Source organism: Ranitomeya imitator, chromosome 7 (assembly GCF_032444005.1).
Source record: "Ranitomeya imitator isolate aRanImi1 chromosome 7, aRanImi1.pri, whole genome shotgun sequence".
NCBI lineage: Eukaryota > Metazoa > Chordata > Amphibia > Anura > Dendrobatidae > Ranitomeya > Ranitomeya imitator.
Genome location: NC_091288.1, coordinates 171432471 through 171451178, shown reverse-complemented (window position 1 = coordinate 171451178; position 18708 = coordinate 171432471). Strand labels below are relative to the sequence as shown.

The window sequence follows — 18708 nt, the reverse complement described above, 5'->3', positions numbered from 1 at the left end:
CACTAAAGGTAGCCGTGGAGCGCTCCTGACCAGAACCTAGGCGCCTCGTCACAGCCTGAGAAACTAGCTAATCCTGAAGATAGAAAAATAAGCCTACCTTGCCTCAGAGAAATTCCCCAAAGGAAAAGGCAGCCCCCCACATATAATGACTGTGAGTAAGATGAAAACACAAACATAGAGATGAAACAGATTAAGCAAAGTGAGGCCCGACTAGCTGAACAGAACGAGGATAGGGAAGATAACTTTGCGGTCAGCACAAAAACCTATAAAAAACCACATTATCCAAAGCAATAGCCTAAAAATAAAGCACTCCCAAATTTCAACAAATATCAAACAATAGAACCACAACGGAAGCTTAGATGCCAATAAAAAACTAAATTTTATTAATAGTACAATTAAAAATTCTATTAGAGTCCAATTACAGTCAGTGGAGATACATGAGACAGAATTATACTGTCTGCTGAGGAAAATACATACAGTACCTAATATAAACCATATGATCCCAAATAAATACATATAAAATCCACAGGAATCAATAAGGCATGAGTGTTACACAGTACATCTATATATAAAGGCCATAAGTGTGCCATAAAAGGAGAAATGCCTAAGGGATATGAGCTGGATTAATATGCCTACAAGAGCAATGGCTGCTGACAAATGTCACAGATACCAAGGGTTAAATCAAATGTATGTTGGCAGACAAAGCTAGCCTAACACATAAGGTGTATGAACCTAAAAAATCCCTGAATAATACTACTGTATCTATTCACATAGTAGCCAAAAAGTGCATGCTGTGCAAAAGTGCAAATATATATCTACAGGGGTCAATAAGGCATGAGTGTTACACAGTACATCCTTCCAATTACTCCTTCCTTGAGGATACCCGCCGGCTCAGATAAACCCGGAGAGTCGGGTACAAAACTCCTAGACAGAGCATCCGCCTTCACATTTTTAGAGCCCGGAAGGTACGAAATCACAAAGTCAAAACGGGCAAAAAACAACGACCAACGAGCTTGTCTAGGATTCAAGCGCTTGGCAGACTCGAGATAAGTCAAGTTCTTATGATCAGTCAATACCACCACGCGATGCTTAGCTCCTTCAAGCCAATGACGCCACTCCTCGAATGACCACTTCATGGCCAGCAACTCTCGGTTGCCCACATCATAATTACGCTCAGCAGGCGAAAACTTCCTGGAAAAGAAAGCGCATGGTTTCATCACTGAGCAACCAGAACCTCTCTGCGACAAAACAGCCCCTGCTCCAATCTCAGAAGCATCAACCTCGACCTGGAACGGAAGAGAAACATCTGGTTGACACAACACAGGGGCAGAAGAAAAACGATGCTTCAACTCTTGAAAAGCTTCCACAGCAGCAGAAGACCAATTGACCACATCAGCACCCTTCTTGGTCAAATCGGTCAATGGTTTAGCAATACTAGAAAAATTGCAGATGAAGCGACGATAAAAATTAGCAAAGCCCAGGAACTTTTGCAGACTTTTCAGAGATGTCGGCTGAGTCCAATCATGGATGGCTTGGACCTTAACAGGATCCATCTCGATAGTAGAAGGGGAAAAGATGAACCCCAAAAATGAAACCTTCTGCACACCAAAGAGACACTTTGATCCCTTCACAAACAAAGAATTAGCACGCAGGACCTGAAAAACCGTTCTGACCTGCTTCACATGAGACTCCCAATCATCCGAGAAGATCAAAATGTCATCCAAGTACACAATCAGGAATTTATCCAGGTACTCTCGGAAGATGTCATGCATAAAGGACTGAAACACTGATGGAGCATTGGCAAGTCCGAACGGCATCACGAGATACTCAAAATGACCCTCGGGCGTATCAAATGCAGTTTTCCATTCATCACCTTGCTTAATTCGCACCAGATTATACGCACCACGAAGATCTATCTTTGTGAACCAACTAGCCCCCTTAATCCGAGCAAACAGATCAGACAACAATGGCAAGGGGTACTGAAATTTAACCGTGATCTTATTAAGAAGGCGGTAATCTATACAAGGTCTCAGCGAACCATCCTTCTTGGCTACAAAAAAGAACCCTGCTCCTAATGGCGACGATGACGGGCGAATATGCCCCTTCTCCAGGGATTCCTTCACATAACTGCGCATAGCGGTGTGCTCAGGCACGGACAAATTAAACAATCGACCTTTTGGGAATTTACTACCAGGAATCAAATTGATAGCACAATCACAATCCCTATGCGGAGGTAGGGTATTGGACTTGGGCTCATCAAATACATCCCGGTAATCAGACAAGAACTCTGGGACCTCAGAAGGAGTGGATGACGAAATTGACAGAAATGGAACATCACCATGTACCCCCTGACAACCCCAGCTGGACACCGACATGGATTTCCAATCTAATACTGGATTATGGGCTTGTAGCCATGGCAACCCCAACACGACCACATCATGCAGATTATGCAACACCAGAAAGCGAATAACCTCCTGATGTGCAGGAGCCATGCACATGGTCAGCTGGGTCCAGTATTGAGGCTTATTCTTGGCCAAAGGCGTAGCATCAATTCCTCTCAATGGAATAGGACACTGCAAGGGCTCCAAGAAAAACCCACAACGCTTAGCATATTCCAAGTCCATCAAATTCAGGGCAGCGCCTGAATCCACAAATGCCATGACAGAATATGATGACAAAGAGCAGATCAAGGTAACGGACAGAAGAAATTTTGACTGTACAGTACCAATGGTGGCAGACCTAGCGAACCGCTTAGTGCGCTTAGGACAATCAGAGATAGCATGAGTGGAATCACCACAGTAGAAACACAGACCATTCAGACGTCTATGTTCTTGCCGTTCAACTCTGGTCAAGGTCCTATCACACTGCATAGGCTCAGGTTTAAGCTCAGGTAATACCGCCAAATGGTGCACAGGTTTACGCTCACGCAAGCGTCGACCGATCTGAATGGCCAAAGACATAGACTCATTCAAACCAGCAGGCATAGGAAATCCCACCATGACATCCTTAAGGGCTTCAGAGAGACCCTTTCTGAATATTGCTGCCAGCGCAGATTCATTTAATTGAGTGAGCACTGACCACTTTCTAAATTTCTGACAATATACCTCTATCTCATCCTGAGCCTGACAAAGAGCCAGCAAATTTTTTTCTGCCTGATCCACTGAATTAGGCTCATTGTACAGCAACCCAAGCGCCAGGAAAAACGCATCGATATTACTCAATGCAGGATCTCCTGACGCAAGAGAAAACGCCTAGTCCTGAGGGTCGCCGCGCAAAAAAGAAATGACGATCCTAACCTGTTGAATTGGGTCACCAGAAGAGCGAGGTTTCAAAGCCAGAAATAGTTTACAATTATTTTTGAAACTCAGAAATTTAGTTCTATCTCCAAAAAACAAATCTGGAATAGGAATTCTCCGTTCAAGCAAAGAATTCTGGACCACAAAATCTTGAATATTTTGATCTCTTGCCGTGAGCTGACCAACACATGAAGACAGACCTTTAATGTCCATTGCTACACCTGTGTCCTGAACCACCCAAATGTCTAGGGGGAAAAAAAGACAAAACACAGTGCAAAGAAAAAAAAATGGTCTCAGAACTTCTTTTTTCCCTCTATTGAGAATCATTAGCACTTTTGGCTTCCTGTACTGTTATGAAAGGCAATTCAGAATCACAATGGACATGGAGGTCAGAGCACATTCAGTGAACTGACAATAACCCAAAATAATAGAACGAGCTCTGAGACGTGGGAACTCTGCAGACCGCAATCCCTAAGCCTAACAAACCACACTAAAGGTAGCCGTGGAGCGCTCCTGACCAGAACCTAGGCGCCTCGTCACAGCCTGAGAAACTAGCTAATCCTGAAGATAGAAAAATAAGCCTACCTTGCCTCAGAGAAATTCCCCAAAGGAAAAGGCAGCCCCCCACATATAATGACTGTGAGTAAGATGAAAACACAAACATAGAGATGAAACAGATTAAGCAAAGTGAGGCCCGACTAGCTGAACAGAACGAGGATAGGGAAGATAACTTTGCGGTCAGCACAAAAACCTATAAAAAACCACGCAGAGGGGACAAAAAGACCCTCCGCACCGACTAACGGTACGGAGGTGGTCCCTCTGCGTCTCAGAGCTTCCAGCAGGCGAGAAAAACCAATAAAGCAAGCTGGACAGAAAAATAGCAACAAAATAACATAAGCAAAACTTAGCTTTGCAGAGCAGCAGGCCACAGGAATGATCCAGGGAAAAAACAAGTCCCACACTGAAACATAGACAGGAAGCATAGATCAAAGCATCAGGTGGAGTTAAGTAGAGAAGAAGCTAACGAGCTCACCAGATCACCTGAGGGAGGAAACTCAGAAGCTGCAGTACCACTTCCCTCCACAAACGGAAGATCCCAGAGAGAATCAGCCGAAGTACCACTTGTGACCACAGGAGTGAACTCTGCCACAGAATTCACAACAGATTTTTAAACTTCCTTGTTTTTTTTTAGGCAAGAGGAAAAAATTCAAAGATGTTAAAAAGTACATACCCCGTGAACTTTTCCACATTTTTTTCACATTACACCCACAAACTTAAATGTATTTTATGCATGCGCAGTTGTATTGCCACCTGAGCCAATAATTTGTAGGACCAACTTTTGCGACAAGTCTATTGGGCTGGGACAAGTCTATTGGGCTGGGACAAGTCTATTGGGCTGGGACCACCAGCTTTGCACCTCTAGAGGCTGAAATTTTTAGATTCTCAATGGGATTTAGGTTTGGACTGTGACTGGGCCATTCACACACATGCATATGTCCTGCTGGAAATTGAACCTACGCCCCAGTCCCAAATCTTATGTAGCCTCTGTGGTCAGGACATGGTTAATGTCCTGTCAGGGTTAATTTTGCTAGCCTCTTTTCCAAAATGGGAGGGGTATTTATACTCGCTCATAACCTGGTTTCTCTGTCAGCTATAGATTCTGTTTCTGTCTGTATGCGGGACTCCTGGAGTGTGTGGCCGGCTTGCATAGCGTTGTCTTGCTTTCCGTGCTTTACCCTGTTTGTGTACCTGGCTACTGAACTCTGGCTTTGCTTCTGACGATCCCCTGTCTCTCCGTTGTGTTACCTCGTAATCTCCTGGCTATGACTTCTGCTTGTTTGATTATTCTTTAGTGCTTGTCCCTTCTCTGTTTCCCCAGCATCTGGCTCTGCCCCCTTTCCTCCTTCCACTCTGTCACATGGTCTAACTTGGCGTTCTGCTCAGCTGCTGTGTGCAGCTTCCCCTGCAGCATAGATACCCGGGCGCCGTGACGCCGTGACAGCCTCTAACAGGTTTTCCTCCAGGATTGCACTGTATTTAGCTCTATCCATCTTCCCATCACCTCTGATCAGCTTCCCTGTACCTGCTGAAGTATGTTATTCCCACAGCATGTTGCTGCTACCACCATGTTTGATGGTGGGGATGGTCTTTTCAGCGTGAGGTGCAGTGTTTGCTCTTCAGCACATATAGCACATTGCATTTAGCCCCCCAAATTTCTACTTTGGTCTCATCTGACCAGATCACATTTTTCCACATGCTAGCTGTGTCCCCTGCATGGCTTTTTGCAAACTGCAAACAAGACTTCTTATGGCTTGCTTTCAAAACTGGCTTCCTTCTTGCCATTTTTTTTATAAAGCCAGATTTATGAAGTATAAGATTAATAGTTGTCCTTTGGACTGATTCTCACGCCTGAGCTGTGGATCTCTGGGGCTCCTCCAGAGTGACCATGGGTCTCTTGGCTGCTTGTTTGAATAGTGATATCCTTGCTTGGGATTTCAGTTTTGGGGGACGGTCATGCCTTGGTAGGTTTGCAGTTGTGCCAGACTCCTTTTATTTTCAGATGATGGATTGAACAGTGCCATATATAATGTTCAGGCTTGGACTATTTTTTTATAACCTAACCCTGCTTACTCTTCTTCACAACTTTATCCCTGACCTGTCTCATGTGTTCCTTGGCTTTCATGACTCTGTTTGATCCCTAATGTTCTCAAACAAACCTTTGAGTCCTTTACAGAACAGCTGTAGTTATACTGAGAATAAATTACACCCAGGTGGACTCAGCTTACTAATTATTTGACTTTTGGAGGCAATTTGATTTTATTTAAGAGTATCAGACCACAGGGGGCTCAATAAAAATACACTTCACAATTTTCAGATTTTTAAAATATTTAGAAAACCATGCATCATTTCCTTTACAATTCACAAATTCTTGCTACTTATTGTTTGTATATCATATAAAATCCCAATAAAATTCTTTTAAAGTTTAAATTTGTTTGAGGGTGAAACATGAAAACATGTTGAAAAGTTATCGAGGTATGAATACTTTTTCAAGGCACTGTATAGATAGCTAAAGTGGGCTTTTTCATTGCATTTCCCAACATTGAAATTAAAAAATCACAAAGAAAAAGTTGTGAAATTCTGGAAATTAAAGGACGGACAGACATTTTATAATGGTATGAAAATGATGAAAAAAAAATCTCATTTTCCAGTAAACTATATGATAAATTTAATGGTGTTATTCAAAAGTACAGCTCGTCCCTCAAAAATCAAGCCCTGATACTGCTAAATTGACGGAAAAATAAAAAAATTATGGTTCTGAGAAGAAGGGCAGCTAAAAAACGAAAACCCCAAATCGCAAGTTGGGGAAGGGGTTTTATTTCCATACTTTCATTATGTGCATATAACTAATTAGTCTATCGATCCTGTGATTTCCTTTACTCCACGACTTTGGTACTGTAATTTCAATATTGAGGAGTGTATTTTTGTCTTTTTCATTCATTCTTGTTATCTCTATTGTTTTCTTTTTCTATTAAGTGATATAATCTAATGTAATGAGATGTATTATTATAATATTATTCATTATTTGGATTCTTTTTTTGCCATTTAGTGAGGAACTAATTGTGAAAACAGCACACAGTGTTCCCGCCTTGCAAAATTACATCCCGAGCTCCAGCACCTTCATCACAGGGGTAAGCATCTGTCTAGTGATGAGTGACGATATTCGGACGATACACTTTATTTTTACAAATTCAGGTCTATAATGCAGTATTGTGGGATTCATAGTAGTTACTGCTGTCAGTATGTGTTTGGACTGTGGGAGGAAACTTGAGAACCCAAAGGAAACCCACGCAAACATCGGGAGGACATACAAACTCCTGTAGATATTGTCCTTGGTGGGATTTGGACCCAGTGTGTGGCCATTTTTCCATCAGTGTAACTCATGCAAAAAACTGTAAATGGCTAATTTTATTTCCGCACTAGTCTGAAAAATAAAAAAGTGCATGTGAAAGGGTCCGTAAGACATAATGGGTATGCGTTCTTTCCATTAAAAATACAGAAAACGTACAAAAACGGACAGCGGAATGTAGCCCAAGGTTTCGTTAGGAGCTTTCTTTGCTCTTTCCATAAAATAGAACAGAAAATCCAGTACTGCAGCTATTTTTTTCCTATGAAATGATGGACATCGTAGTGGATTCTTGGCATTTGGTATTAGTGTCAGTAGGGCTTGTAAGACCACCATTGGGCGTGACAGATCTTGCAGTGCCATTATTTTCATTACTCTCTCTATAAAAGAAAACAAGAAAGTGAACAAATCCTCATAATGTGGTTAAAGCTAGAATTCTGAAGGTGCCTAGAAGCCATAAGGAAAGATGCTCCTGAATTGTTATATTATGGGGAGCATTTGCTGAAACAGACATGTCTGACGTGACGAGCCAACACGTCATCCTTTAACCTCTTGCCGATGTGGACAATTTCTGGTTTTGCGTTTTTGTTTTTTCCTCCCCTTCTTCCCAGAGTCATAACTCTTTTATTTTTCTACCTACATAGAGGTATGAGGGGGGCTGTTTTTTGTGGGATGAATTGTACTTTGGAATTGCACCATTTCACCACATAATGTACTGGAAAACGGAAACAAATTCTAAGTGTGGTGAAATTGTGGGAAAAAACACAATTTTGACATTATGTTTTGAGAAGTGTTTTTACGGCGTACATTTTGTGGTAAAAATTACCTTGCAGTATGATTCTCCTCATCAGGACGATTACAGCGATGACAAACATGTCAAGTTTTTTTTTAACTATTTTAGTGGTGGAAAAAAAAATCAGAAGTCTTAGATAACATTTTTTTCGGGGTTGGGTCGCTATTTTCCAAGACCTATAAAGTTTTCAACTATTTGTCGATAGAGCTGTGTGATGGCTTATTTTTTTCAGAGTGAGATGATGTTTTTATTCATCCCATTTTGGGATAATTAGTCGTTTATTACAGCATTTTTTTCAACTACAAATAAACCTGTCATTTTGGCGTTCTTGACTTTTTTCCGTTTACTGTTTTTACCGATCAGGTTAATTATTTTTATATCTTGATCGGACTTTTTTGAACACGGCGATATCACATATATGATTGATAGAGGCAGGTCCTGGCTAAAACACACAGCCATTACCTGCCCGGTATGATGCGAGCTCACCCCCTGTTACCCCTCCATACATCCGCTACCAACTACTTGTGCTGTACATGTAAGGCACATGTCAGTAAGGGGTTAAAGGGATTGTCTATCAGTGAACTAAATTTTAATTTTTACATAGATCATTAATTCACATTAAAAAATGAGTAACTGTAAATAAATATATTTTCTACTGTTCCAAAGATGAAGCTTGTTTCGATTTTAAATCCCAATTTTGACACCCTTAAAATGTTCTAAAATGAAGGAACCACAGAACCTAAACACCCTGACACCATGGAGTGGCCATATGCAGATACTTCTCCTGAATAGGGGAGTTACAGTTCTCAGTACACAGGTGAGTAACCTGGGACCCTACATGGGTTTCCTATATATAGGATATATACAGGATACTTCATCAATATCCTATTAAAGGGGGCCTGACTTAAGGCATCCTCGACCATCACCTGTTTAAAGGGGCATGAGCATTAAACAAGTATTGTGGCCTTTTTTCTGTTTACTTGCATGCTCATTATATAGTACCTGATATATTGGATTTTGCAACATTGTTCCATTGAAGTCAATGAGAAAGCTGCAATACCCAGTGTAACGCTAATGCCAGAAAGGTTCCCCTTCCTCCTCCATGCAGGGACGCCGACATACTCACCGCCACATCTGCGCGGTTACTCACCCATCTCTCTGCTTCCTGCCCCGTCTAGTGCGCACACGTGCTCCCCTGCTCTTAAATGGGCAGCATGCATAGGTTGCAAATGTCCCCAGCCAATACCTGGGAGGCATCTTGTATAAAAGGCACCTTCTCCAATAGGGAGGTGCCTGAGCAATGTTCTCCCATTAGTGAAAGTTTGTGCAACTAGTGAGTTGCCAAGTCCCAGTCCCTGTACCTGAATCCTCCGGTCCCTGTATAGCCACAGCCTGAACCCGAACCCCTGGTCCTTGTGTATCCAGTGCCTAAAATCGCATTCAGCAGTACCTGGATGCTGTAACCACATCCAGTGGTACCTGAACCCTGAAGCCGCACTGCATTTGTCACCGTTCCGTCAGTGCTAGAACTTTCAGAGTTTCATGCCATGTTCACACGTTGCGTTTTTTTCTGCGGATCCGCAGCGTTTTTGACGCTGTGGATCCGCAGCAGTTTTCCATGCGGTGTACAGTACCATGTAAACCTATGGAAAATAAAAACCGCTGTGCACATGCTGCGGAAAAAAATGCACGGAAACGCAGCGGTTTATTTTCCGAAGCATGTCAATTCTTTGTGCGGATTCCACAGCGGTTTTACACCTGCTTCATAATAGAAAACCGCAGTTGTAAAACTGCAGTAGAATCCGCACAAAAACCGCAGTAAATCCGTGATAAATCCGCAGGAAAAACGCAGTGTTTTTGCCCAAAATCAGTGCGGAAAAATCCACACACCATTCCGCAGCGTGTGCACATAGCCTCAGAGTCCGTACAGTTGGAGCCTGTTCCAGAATCCGAATACTGTTGTCTGACCAATCACCTATGAAAATCCTAAAAACGCACATATCTTTTTTTGTAAACCCATCATTAACTGCAGTTTTTTTGAAGAAATCTTCTCAGTGTGTCATATTTTGTAGAACTTGATAAAAAAAAATGTGCAGGACTGTAAAGGAGTTTATGGCGAAGGATTGTGAAATGATGTGTTTCACTTTGAGAAATTGGCGACACTGCTGTGGGTTATGTGGCGACTTATCACAAGACATTATGACATTAGTGGTAACATTTGTGTCCTTTTTGGAACCTAAACCGTCTGATTTCTAAAGAAATGGTACTTGATGTGGTACGATAAACACACACACCTGGCCATAGACACGTACACAGCTTTTTTTTTTTACTTGCATCACAACCACAAGCTGTGAATGAACGCTATCTGAGAACTGTGAAGTGTGTAATTTTAATTTCTTAGAATTTTCTTAATTATGCAAACAAACCATTGAAGACGTGCATTCATTGAGAGATCGTGCGGCGATATAGGAACCTTTATGTTTTTATGATGTTCACATTGCTTTGTAGAATCTACCACAAATGTTCCTTGGATAATCTGTAAATCAACATTGAAATGTGTGAGATTTGTGTCAGCAATTTATAAATTCTCGTGCACATTTGATTCTCTTAAAATTATCTTTGTTCAAGCTTGTTGGGACCTGCTCCGTTACCCACCTGAAAAAAGTGTTAAATAAACTCCTCAGGCGGCTTAAACCATTCCTCAGGCGGCTTAAACTTGGAAGCTGCTCACTAGTTTATTTAATACAATTAAATTAAAAAACAGTCCCCAAAAGAGGTTGGAAAAGATGACTGAAAAGAAGCAAAAAAGTATCTTTAGCACAATAGACGCTGGTGTGTCCTGGAGCATCTTGTGCCTGAAAAACTCATTCAATTCACAGAAGCCTAAAAGACATCATGAGCCCATACCCTAGTAATTAAGCCCTCAAGACACAGACTAAAATTATCTGAATCTGTCAGTATCAACAGGTTACACTGACAGTCTAATGTGCATAGGTGATCCTGACTGATGATGTCTGGGGAGATAAGGATCCACCATGTCTAATTTAGAGCTAAAGATCCTTATGCTCTCTAAATGGTAAGCCTCCAGAGATGTCTTATAGAGAACACGGGAGCGCTTGGAAAAGTAATCAGAATTGGAGCAAGATAACTGCCTGCTGAATGATCAGACATCTGTCTACAATGTATGGGGCATTAGTTAAACAATTGTTCAGCTGAAAAATTCGGTCTAATTCAAATGGTTGTTCAATCCCCCCACACTGAACCTATGATGATCATGAATCATGTCTAATAAATTAAAGATGACAACAAATACATTGATAATTCATCAGTACACAACTACATTACCAGAACCATCATCAGCACATAAATACATCACCAGAACCACTGTCAGTACATGAGTGCATTACCAAATCCACCGTCAGCACATGAATATATCACCAGAACCACTGTCAATACATGACTACAGTACTTCACAAGAACCACCATCAGTACATGAATACGTCACCAGCACCATCATCTGTACATGACGGCATTACTAGAAAAATCATCAGCACAGAAAGGCAGGACCAGAACCACTATTAGTACATAAATATGTGACCAAGATTAGTATAGTGTTCACTTGCAATGTCAGGTTTGCCTCAAGTTACACACTTGTGTCATATGAAACTGCAACTTGTAGTATGTCCTTAACAACGGCAAGGTGATGTTTGGAGTTGTTATTATCAACCATCATCAAACTATGGACCATACAGGAACCACAATACTAATTAGTAGCAGGCCGAAGCACTAGTAAACATTTATAGAAGGTATCAAACCAGCAAAAGATGCAGACATTAATCCACACAGATAACACTCTCAAAGATAAATAATATTAGGTACAGCAAATATGTACATAATTATAGTTTATTTTAAGGTTGCTCCACTTCTGCTTTACAAGGAATTTTTTCTATCACCAGTTCAGGGGCACCGCCATGGGCAGTCCATCTGCGCCTGCCTATGCGAATCTGTTCCTGGGGCTGGTGGGAAGAGACTATATGTACACATTATTAGGGATTAGTCCAGTCGCTATATTTATGCAGAATTCAATCCTCTTTATATTGGGTCGATTATAGACGCCTTGCTAGTTCTATCTTGTGTTCTATTGAGGGTGTCCTTTTGACCCAATGTATTTTTATATAATACCCTAATTCCCAAAGCAACCTTGATGTATCTGTTGAATAGTTTATTACAATGTTGACTATCTAGTACATCAATCAGTACTCATATTGAAAGCCTGCTTTTTCCTATTTGAAGGCAGCCCTATACAGTCATGGCCAAAAGTTTTGAGAATGACACCAAAATTATATTTTCACATGATCTGCTGCCCTCTGTTTTTTATTAGTGTTTGTCTGATGGGCACGGTGGCGCAGTGGTTAGCACAGCAGCCTTGTCCTACCCAGGACAACATCTGCAAAGAGTTTGTATGTTCTCTCCGTGTTTACGTGGGTTTCCTCCGGGTACTCCGGTTTCCTCCCACATTCCAAAGACATACTGATAGGGAATCTAGACTGTGAGCCCCATCGGGGACAGTGATGTTAATGTGTGCAAACTGTAAAGCGCTGCGGAATATGTGAGCGCTATATAAAAATAAAGATTTATTTTTTATTTTTATATCACATACAGAAATATAATTGCAATCATATTATGAGTACCTATAGGTTATATTGACAGTTAGAATGAGTTAATGCAGCAAGTCAATATTTGCAGTGTTGACCCTTCTTCTTCAAGACCTCTGCAATTCTCCCTGGCATGCTCTCAATCAACTTCTGGACCAAATCCGGACTGATAGCAGTCCATTCTTGCATAATCAATGCTTGCATTTTGCCAGAATTTGTTGGTTTTTGTTTGTCCACCCGTCTCTTGATGATTGACCACAAGTTCTCAATGGGATTAAGATCTGGGGAGTTTCCATGCCATGGACCCAAAATCTCTATGTTTTGTTCCATGAGCCATTTAGTTATCACCTTTGCTTTATGGCAAGGTGCTCCATCATGCTGGAAAAGGCATTGTTGGGCGCCAAACTGCTCTTGGACGGTTGGGAGAAGTTGCTCTTGGAGGACATTCTGGTACCATTCTTTATTCATGGCTGTGTTTTTAGGCAAGACTTCTCCGAATAAGCTGTTTTCCAGATGTCCCAAACAATCGAAAAGGGGATTCATCAGAGAAACTGACTTTGCCCCAGTCCTCAGCAGTCCACTCCCTGTACCTTTTGGGGAATATCAGTCGGTCCCTGATGTTTTTTCTGGAGAGAAGTGGCTTCTTTGCTGCCCTCCTTGAAACCAGGCCTTGCTCAAAGAGTCTCCGCCTCACAGTGCGTGCAGAAGCCCTGTCCTCATCAACACCCTCACCTATGTTAATGGATCAATCACTAAAACGATGTTAGCTGATCCTTTTAAGGCAGGACTGCAATGATGTTGAAATGTGTTTTGGGGGTTAAAGTTCATTTTCTGGGCAAATATTGACTTTGCAAGTACAGTAATTGCTGTTAAGCTGATCACTCTGACATTCAGGAGTATATGCAAATTGCCATTAGAAAAAATGAAGCAGTAGACTTTGAAAAAATTAATATTTGTCTCATTCTCAAAATTTTTGTCCATGACTGTATATTATATTTTATACTTATTAATTTATCTATTAAAAGTTATGTTTTATCCTGACATATTTGCTGTACCTAATAAACATTTACAGAGTAACTGATAGGGGTGGTCCGAAGTCAAAGTAATTTTCATTCTAAAAACGTATCTATCTAGTGCCATAATCTAAACTATTTTTGAATATACTTGTATTAAAAATTACCATCCATCCTTCCTTAACTACACTACTAAGCTGCTTTTCTTTCCTTTTTTATACTTCCTTTTTGATTATGCTTCATTTGAGAATACCAGTGCATGCTGGAATACTGAAGAGTCATCATGGGGACAGAGGCAGCGGTCATTGCCCCCATCCTTGTCTTTCATTTCACCTTCTAGCAACATCTTAAGAACTTGTGCATTCCTGGCTTTAACTTCTTTGTATTTAGCCTCCCATTATGAAATGCTGCTTTTCAGATGCTTTATCTGGGCATCTTTCTTTTCCAGTTCCAGCTTCAATAGCTCTGTTCTTCCATCTTTTAGGACAGGGTTCATTAAATGCACTCAGTACTTGGTCGGTGCTCCTTTTACATAATTTACTGCATCAATGCGGTGTGGCATGGAAGCGATCAGCCTGTGGCACTGCTGAGGTGATCCCACCCACGCTGCCCCTTCTGTATCGTGATTCTGCCCACACTGCCTCTTCTCCATAATGATCCCAACCCATGCTGCCCCTTTTTCAATCATCCCACTCCATGCTGCCCCTTCTCCACTGATGCCACGCTGCCCCTTCTTCATAGTGATCCCACTCCACTTTCCCCTTTGTCAGTCATCCCACCCCACTTTGCCCCTTTCCTATAGGGATCCCACCCCACGCTAACCATTTTTCTATAGTCATCCCACCCCACAATGCTTATTTTTCTCTAGACATCCCACGCCATGCTAGCTGTTTTTCCATAGGCTGTTTTTCCATAGGCATCCCACCCCATATGGCCCTTTTCAATAGGCATCCCACCTCACGTGACCCCCTTTTACATAGGCATCCCAACCCATGCAGCCTCCTTTTCCATAGGCATCCCACCCCATGCAGCCTCCTTTTCCATAGGCATCCCACCCCATGCAGCCTCCTTTTCCATAGGCATCCCATGCCATGCAACCCCCTTTTCTATAGGCATCCCACCTCATGCGGCCCCCTTTTCCAGAGGCATCCCACCCCATGCGGCCCCTTTTTCCATACTGGGCTGACAGTTCTGTACATTGAGCCCCTCACCCCAGACTGTCCCCTGTACCTTCAGCTCAAAGACGTCTTACCTGCTCCCGGCTCCGGATGCATCGCCTCCTCTGCGGCAGAAACTCTTGAAGGACGACGTGTTTGAAACAAAAATTAAAGCTGTTGAGAAAAGAGATTGTGATTATTTTAAAGAACTTGTGAAGAAATTTCTAGATTTAAACAAAGACCTAAAATTTAAAGGGGTTGTCCACTACTTGGACAACCCGATCTTGATCAAAATGTTTGGCCCCCATAAAATAATAAAGACTACTCGCCTCCTGTGCCAGCGCTGTTCCCGCGGTGTCGACGCTTGCAGTTCCAGGGCTCTTTTGCAGTTGTTGTAACATGTGACGCTGGCACTCAATCAGCTCCAGCGTCACTCTCCGCCTTCGGACAAATCGAACATGAAGAGGAAGTCCGGGCTGCAGCTGATCTTGAACTTCCTATTCCTGCTCAATTCGACAGGAGGCGGGTACAGTGACGCCAGCTCTGATTGGGTGCCAGCATCGTGTGTCACAAAAACATCATGAGAGCTCCGAGACCGCAATCCCCGACACAGTGGGAACGGTGCCAGCACGGAAGGTGAGTATAAGCTTTATTATTTTATGGGGGCCAAGTGAGGGGGTATGAGAAGAAGTTGTCCAAGTAGTGGACAACTTCTTTAAGTCCATCGTGCAGAACATGCTGAAACATTTTAAAGCCTTGGGTTGTCTTATGAATTTGAAGTTACATTTTTTACATTCCCATTGGGACTGCTTTCCTGAAAACTTTGGTGCTGGTAGAGAAGAGCAAAGAGAAATGTTTAATCAGGATATCAAAGAGATGGAACAACAATACCAAGGTAATGGAACGTGAACATGATGCTTCACAGAGGAGATCCGCAGGCCTTCTATAAGAGAAAAGGTATCAAGAGAAGCTTTCAAGAGAAAAGAAAAAGGTGCAAGAATGAATTTCCAATAAAGTTGCAGAATGAATGTTCAATAAACTTTTAGATATAATATTGTGAACATTTTTGGCTACAATATTTGTCTTGTTCATTTCGCTTGTATGTACTTTCAAACGCGTTTTGTGCAAAATCCATAAGTGATGGTTAAAAATGAAAGTGTTTTTTTTTTTTTTTAAATCAGAGTTTACGAAACCATAAAGAATCAGTCATTGGATTTGAAACAATTTTCATAAAACCAAATTTTGCATACCTGTGTGGGCAAACGTATGAAATCATTACGGTTACTTGAGCAAATTGTTTCATGACCTGCTGACAGAAGTAAAACCGGATGGCCAATGTTTTGTGATGTTGTGAATTGTTTTTGTCATAGACTGTTGTAAGTTATTCTTGGAAAGACAGAAATAATTGTAAACATTCACTGTAGATTGTTGAAGTTCTGTTTTTTTTTATTAATTCAGAAAATATACTGCATGTCTATCATATTGTTTAAAAACATTGAATACGGTATATTCATTTTGTAGGTCACCTACACTACAAATGAAACAGAAGGAAAACTGCATATCAAGATGGATGAAAAAGAAATTAATTTCTCATCAAAGATACTTTTTATGGAAGGCACATGTTTAAACATTCTACAATTTAGGCATTCTTTAGTACAGGTTGGTACTGGTGATCTGGAATATTTCTAGTCCGGCAAATACAAGCTCTTCCCATGTGGTTTTATCAGGCAGTATATAATTTATAGAATAATTTGTCTTCTCTCTGCTCCTAAAATAACCTAAATTGTCAACTGTGTAGAATCAAAATAAAAATCTTTAGTAAATGGTTTCAATGATTGATTCAGCTGTAAACTTTTACCTAATTATGTAACACAGATGTTTGTACTTTTCCAGTTGAAGAACCTTCCAACATTAATAGAAATGAGGACAGTGTATGAAAAAAAACATACAAGAGTTGCGATTGAGCATGAAACCATTTGGGGCAGAAAAGAATTGAAACTGGCTGCATCTTACTCTGGGCAGTTTCCAAAATTATCTGGAGGACATGAGATAACAGGTGAGATTAGTATACAGGAGAAAGGGGACTACAGGACACACCATTGTTGTTAATGCGTGATAGAAAAAAAGCAGTGTACTGACTCTTGACATCAACTATTCTTGTGTTGCAGGGGAATTTTCTCAGACTCTTTTCCTTGCAGCTTTGTGCCAGGCAAACGTCAGTATCAGTATAGAGCACTCAGCTCATAATCATCAAGATCATATCACCGTTGGTTGGAACAATAAAAACCAGGTGATTATTTGTCTCTTTATTTATATATCTAAGCAAATGTAAAAGAATGCAACACCATACACAAAGAGTCAATGTCGACCCCCAGGAGACCCGGTGCTGACATTGCTGGAACAGCCCCTGTACAGAAGGTGAGTACACTATGACCTTTTTCTGTTGAGGGTTGAAGAAAGCATTAAAATTCACACAAATAACTTACAGTGTGTATCCATTCTACTTGACATGTAGAATTAATTTGCACTGATGGATCAGCGTGTTGACAGACATGGTGCAGCGCGGTAGCCGTGGGCGAGGTACTTGTCTTCCATGCAACGGAACGCTACATGAAAATGGTGGTCCTGGCTGTGTGTGTGTTCTTCTTGTAACTTGTAATGATACGCCTCTGTAGACTGCATGGTGCTGCTAGATAGGGCAAGCCAGGACCAGATGTTAGAGAATGAACTGAGGGAGACCAAAGTCTGCAGACTGCATGGTGCTGCTAGATAGGGCAAGCCAGGACCAGATGTTAGAGGATGAATTGAGGAAGACCAAAGTCTGCAGACTGCATGGTGCTGCTAGATAGGGCAAGCCAGGACCAGATGTTAGAGGATGAATTGAGGAAGACCAAAGACTGCAGACTGCATGGTGCTGCTAGGTAGTGCAAGCCAGGACCAGATGTTAGAGAGCGAATTGAGGAAGACGAAAGTCTGCAGACTGCATGGTGCTGGTACATAGGGCAAGCCAGGACCAGATGTTAGAGAATGAACTGAGGGAGACTAAAGTCTGCAGACTGCATGGTGCTGGTAGATAGGGCAAGCCAGGACCAGATGTTAGAGGATGAACTGAGGGAGACCAAAGTCTGCAGACTGCATGGTGCTGCTAGATAGGGCAAGCCAGGACCAGATGTTAGAGGATGAATTGAGGAAGACCAAAGTCTGCAGACTGCATGGTGCTGCTAGATAGGGCAAGCCAGGACCAGATGTTAGAGGATGAATTGAGGAAGACCAAAGTCTGCAGACTGCATGGTGCTGCTAGATAGGGCAAGCCAGGACCAGATGTTAGAGGATGAATTGAGGAAGACCAAAGTCTGCAGACTGCATGGTGCTGCTAGGTAGGGCAAGCCAGGACCAGATGTTAGAGAGCGAATTGAGGAAGACCAAAGTCTGCAGACTGCATGGTGCTGGTAGATAGGGCAAGCCAGGACCAGATGTTAGAGAATGAACTGAGGGAGACTAAAGTCTGCAGACTGCATGGTGCTGGTAGATAGGGCAAGCCAGGACCAGATGTTAGAGGATGAACTGAGGGAGACCAAAGTCTGCAGACTGCATGGTGCTGCTAGATAGGGCAAGCCAGGACCAGATGTTAGAGGATGAATTGAGGAAGACCAAAGTCTGCAGACTGCATGGTGCTGCTAGATAGGGCAAGCCAGGACCAGATGTTAGAGGATGAATTGAGGAAGACCAAAGTCTGCAGACTGCATGGTGCTGCTAGATAGGGCAAGCCAGGACCAGATGTTAGAGGATGAATTGAGGAAGACCAAAGTCTGCAGACTGCATGGTGCTGCTAGGTAGGGCAAGCCAGGACCAGATGTTAGAGAGCGAATTGAGGAAGACCAAAGTCTGCA

General features: G+C 42.0%; 1 protein-coding gene across 1 annotated transcript in view; it reads left to right on the top strand.

Annotated features, from left to right (window-relative positions):
* Positions 1-18708, top strand: part of LOC138646122 (uncharacterized) — a 437282-nt gene that overhangs the window by 281213 nt on the left and 137361 nt on the right. Inside the window, exons 53-56 of the mRNA XM_069735585.1 lie at positions 6904-6985; positions 16340-16477; positions 16712-16874; positions 16987-17108. Coding sequence (XP_069591686.1) covers positions 6904-6985; positions 16340-16477; positions 16712-16874; positions 16987-17108 — 505 coding nt within the window. The remainder of the gene's footprint in view (positions 1-6903; positions 6986-16339; positions 16478-16711; positions 16875-16986; positions 17109-18708) is intronic.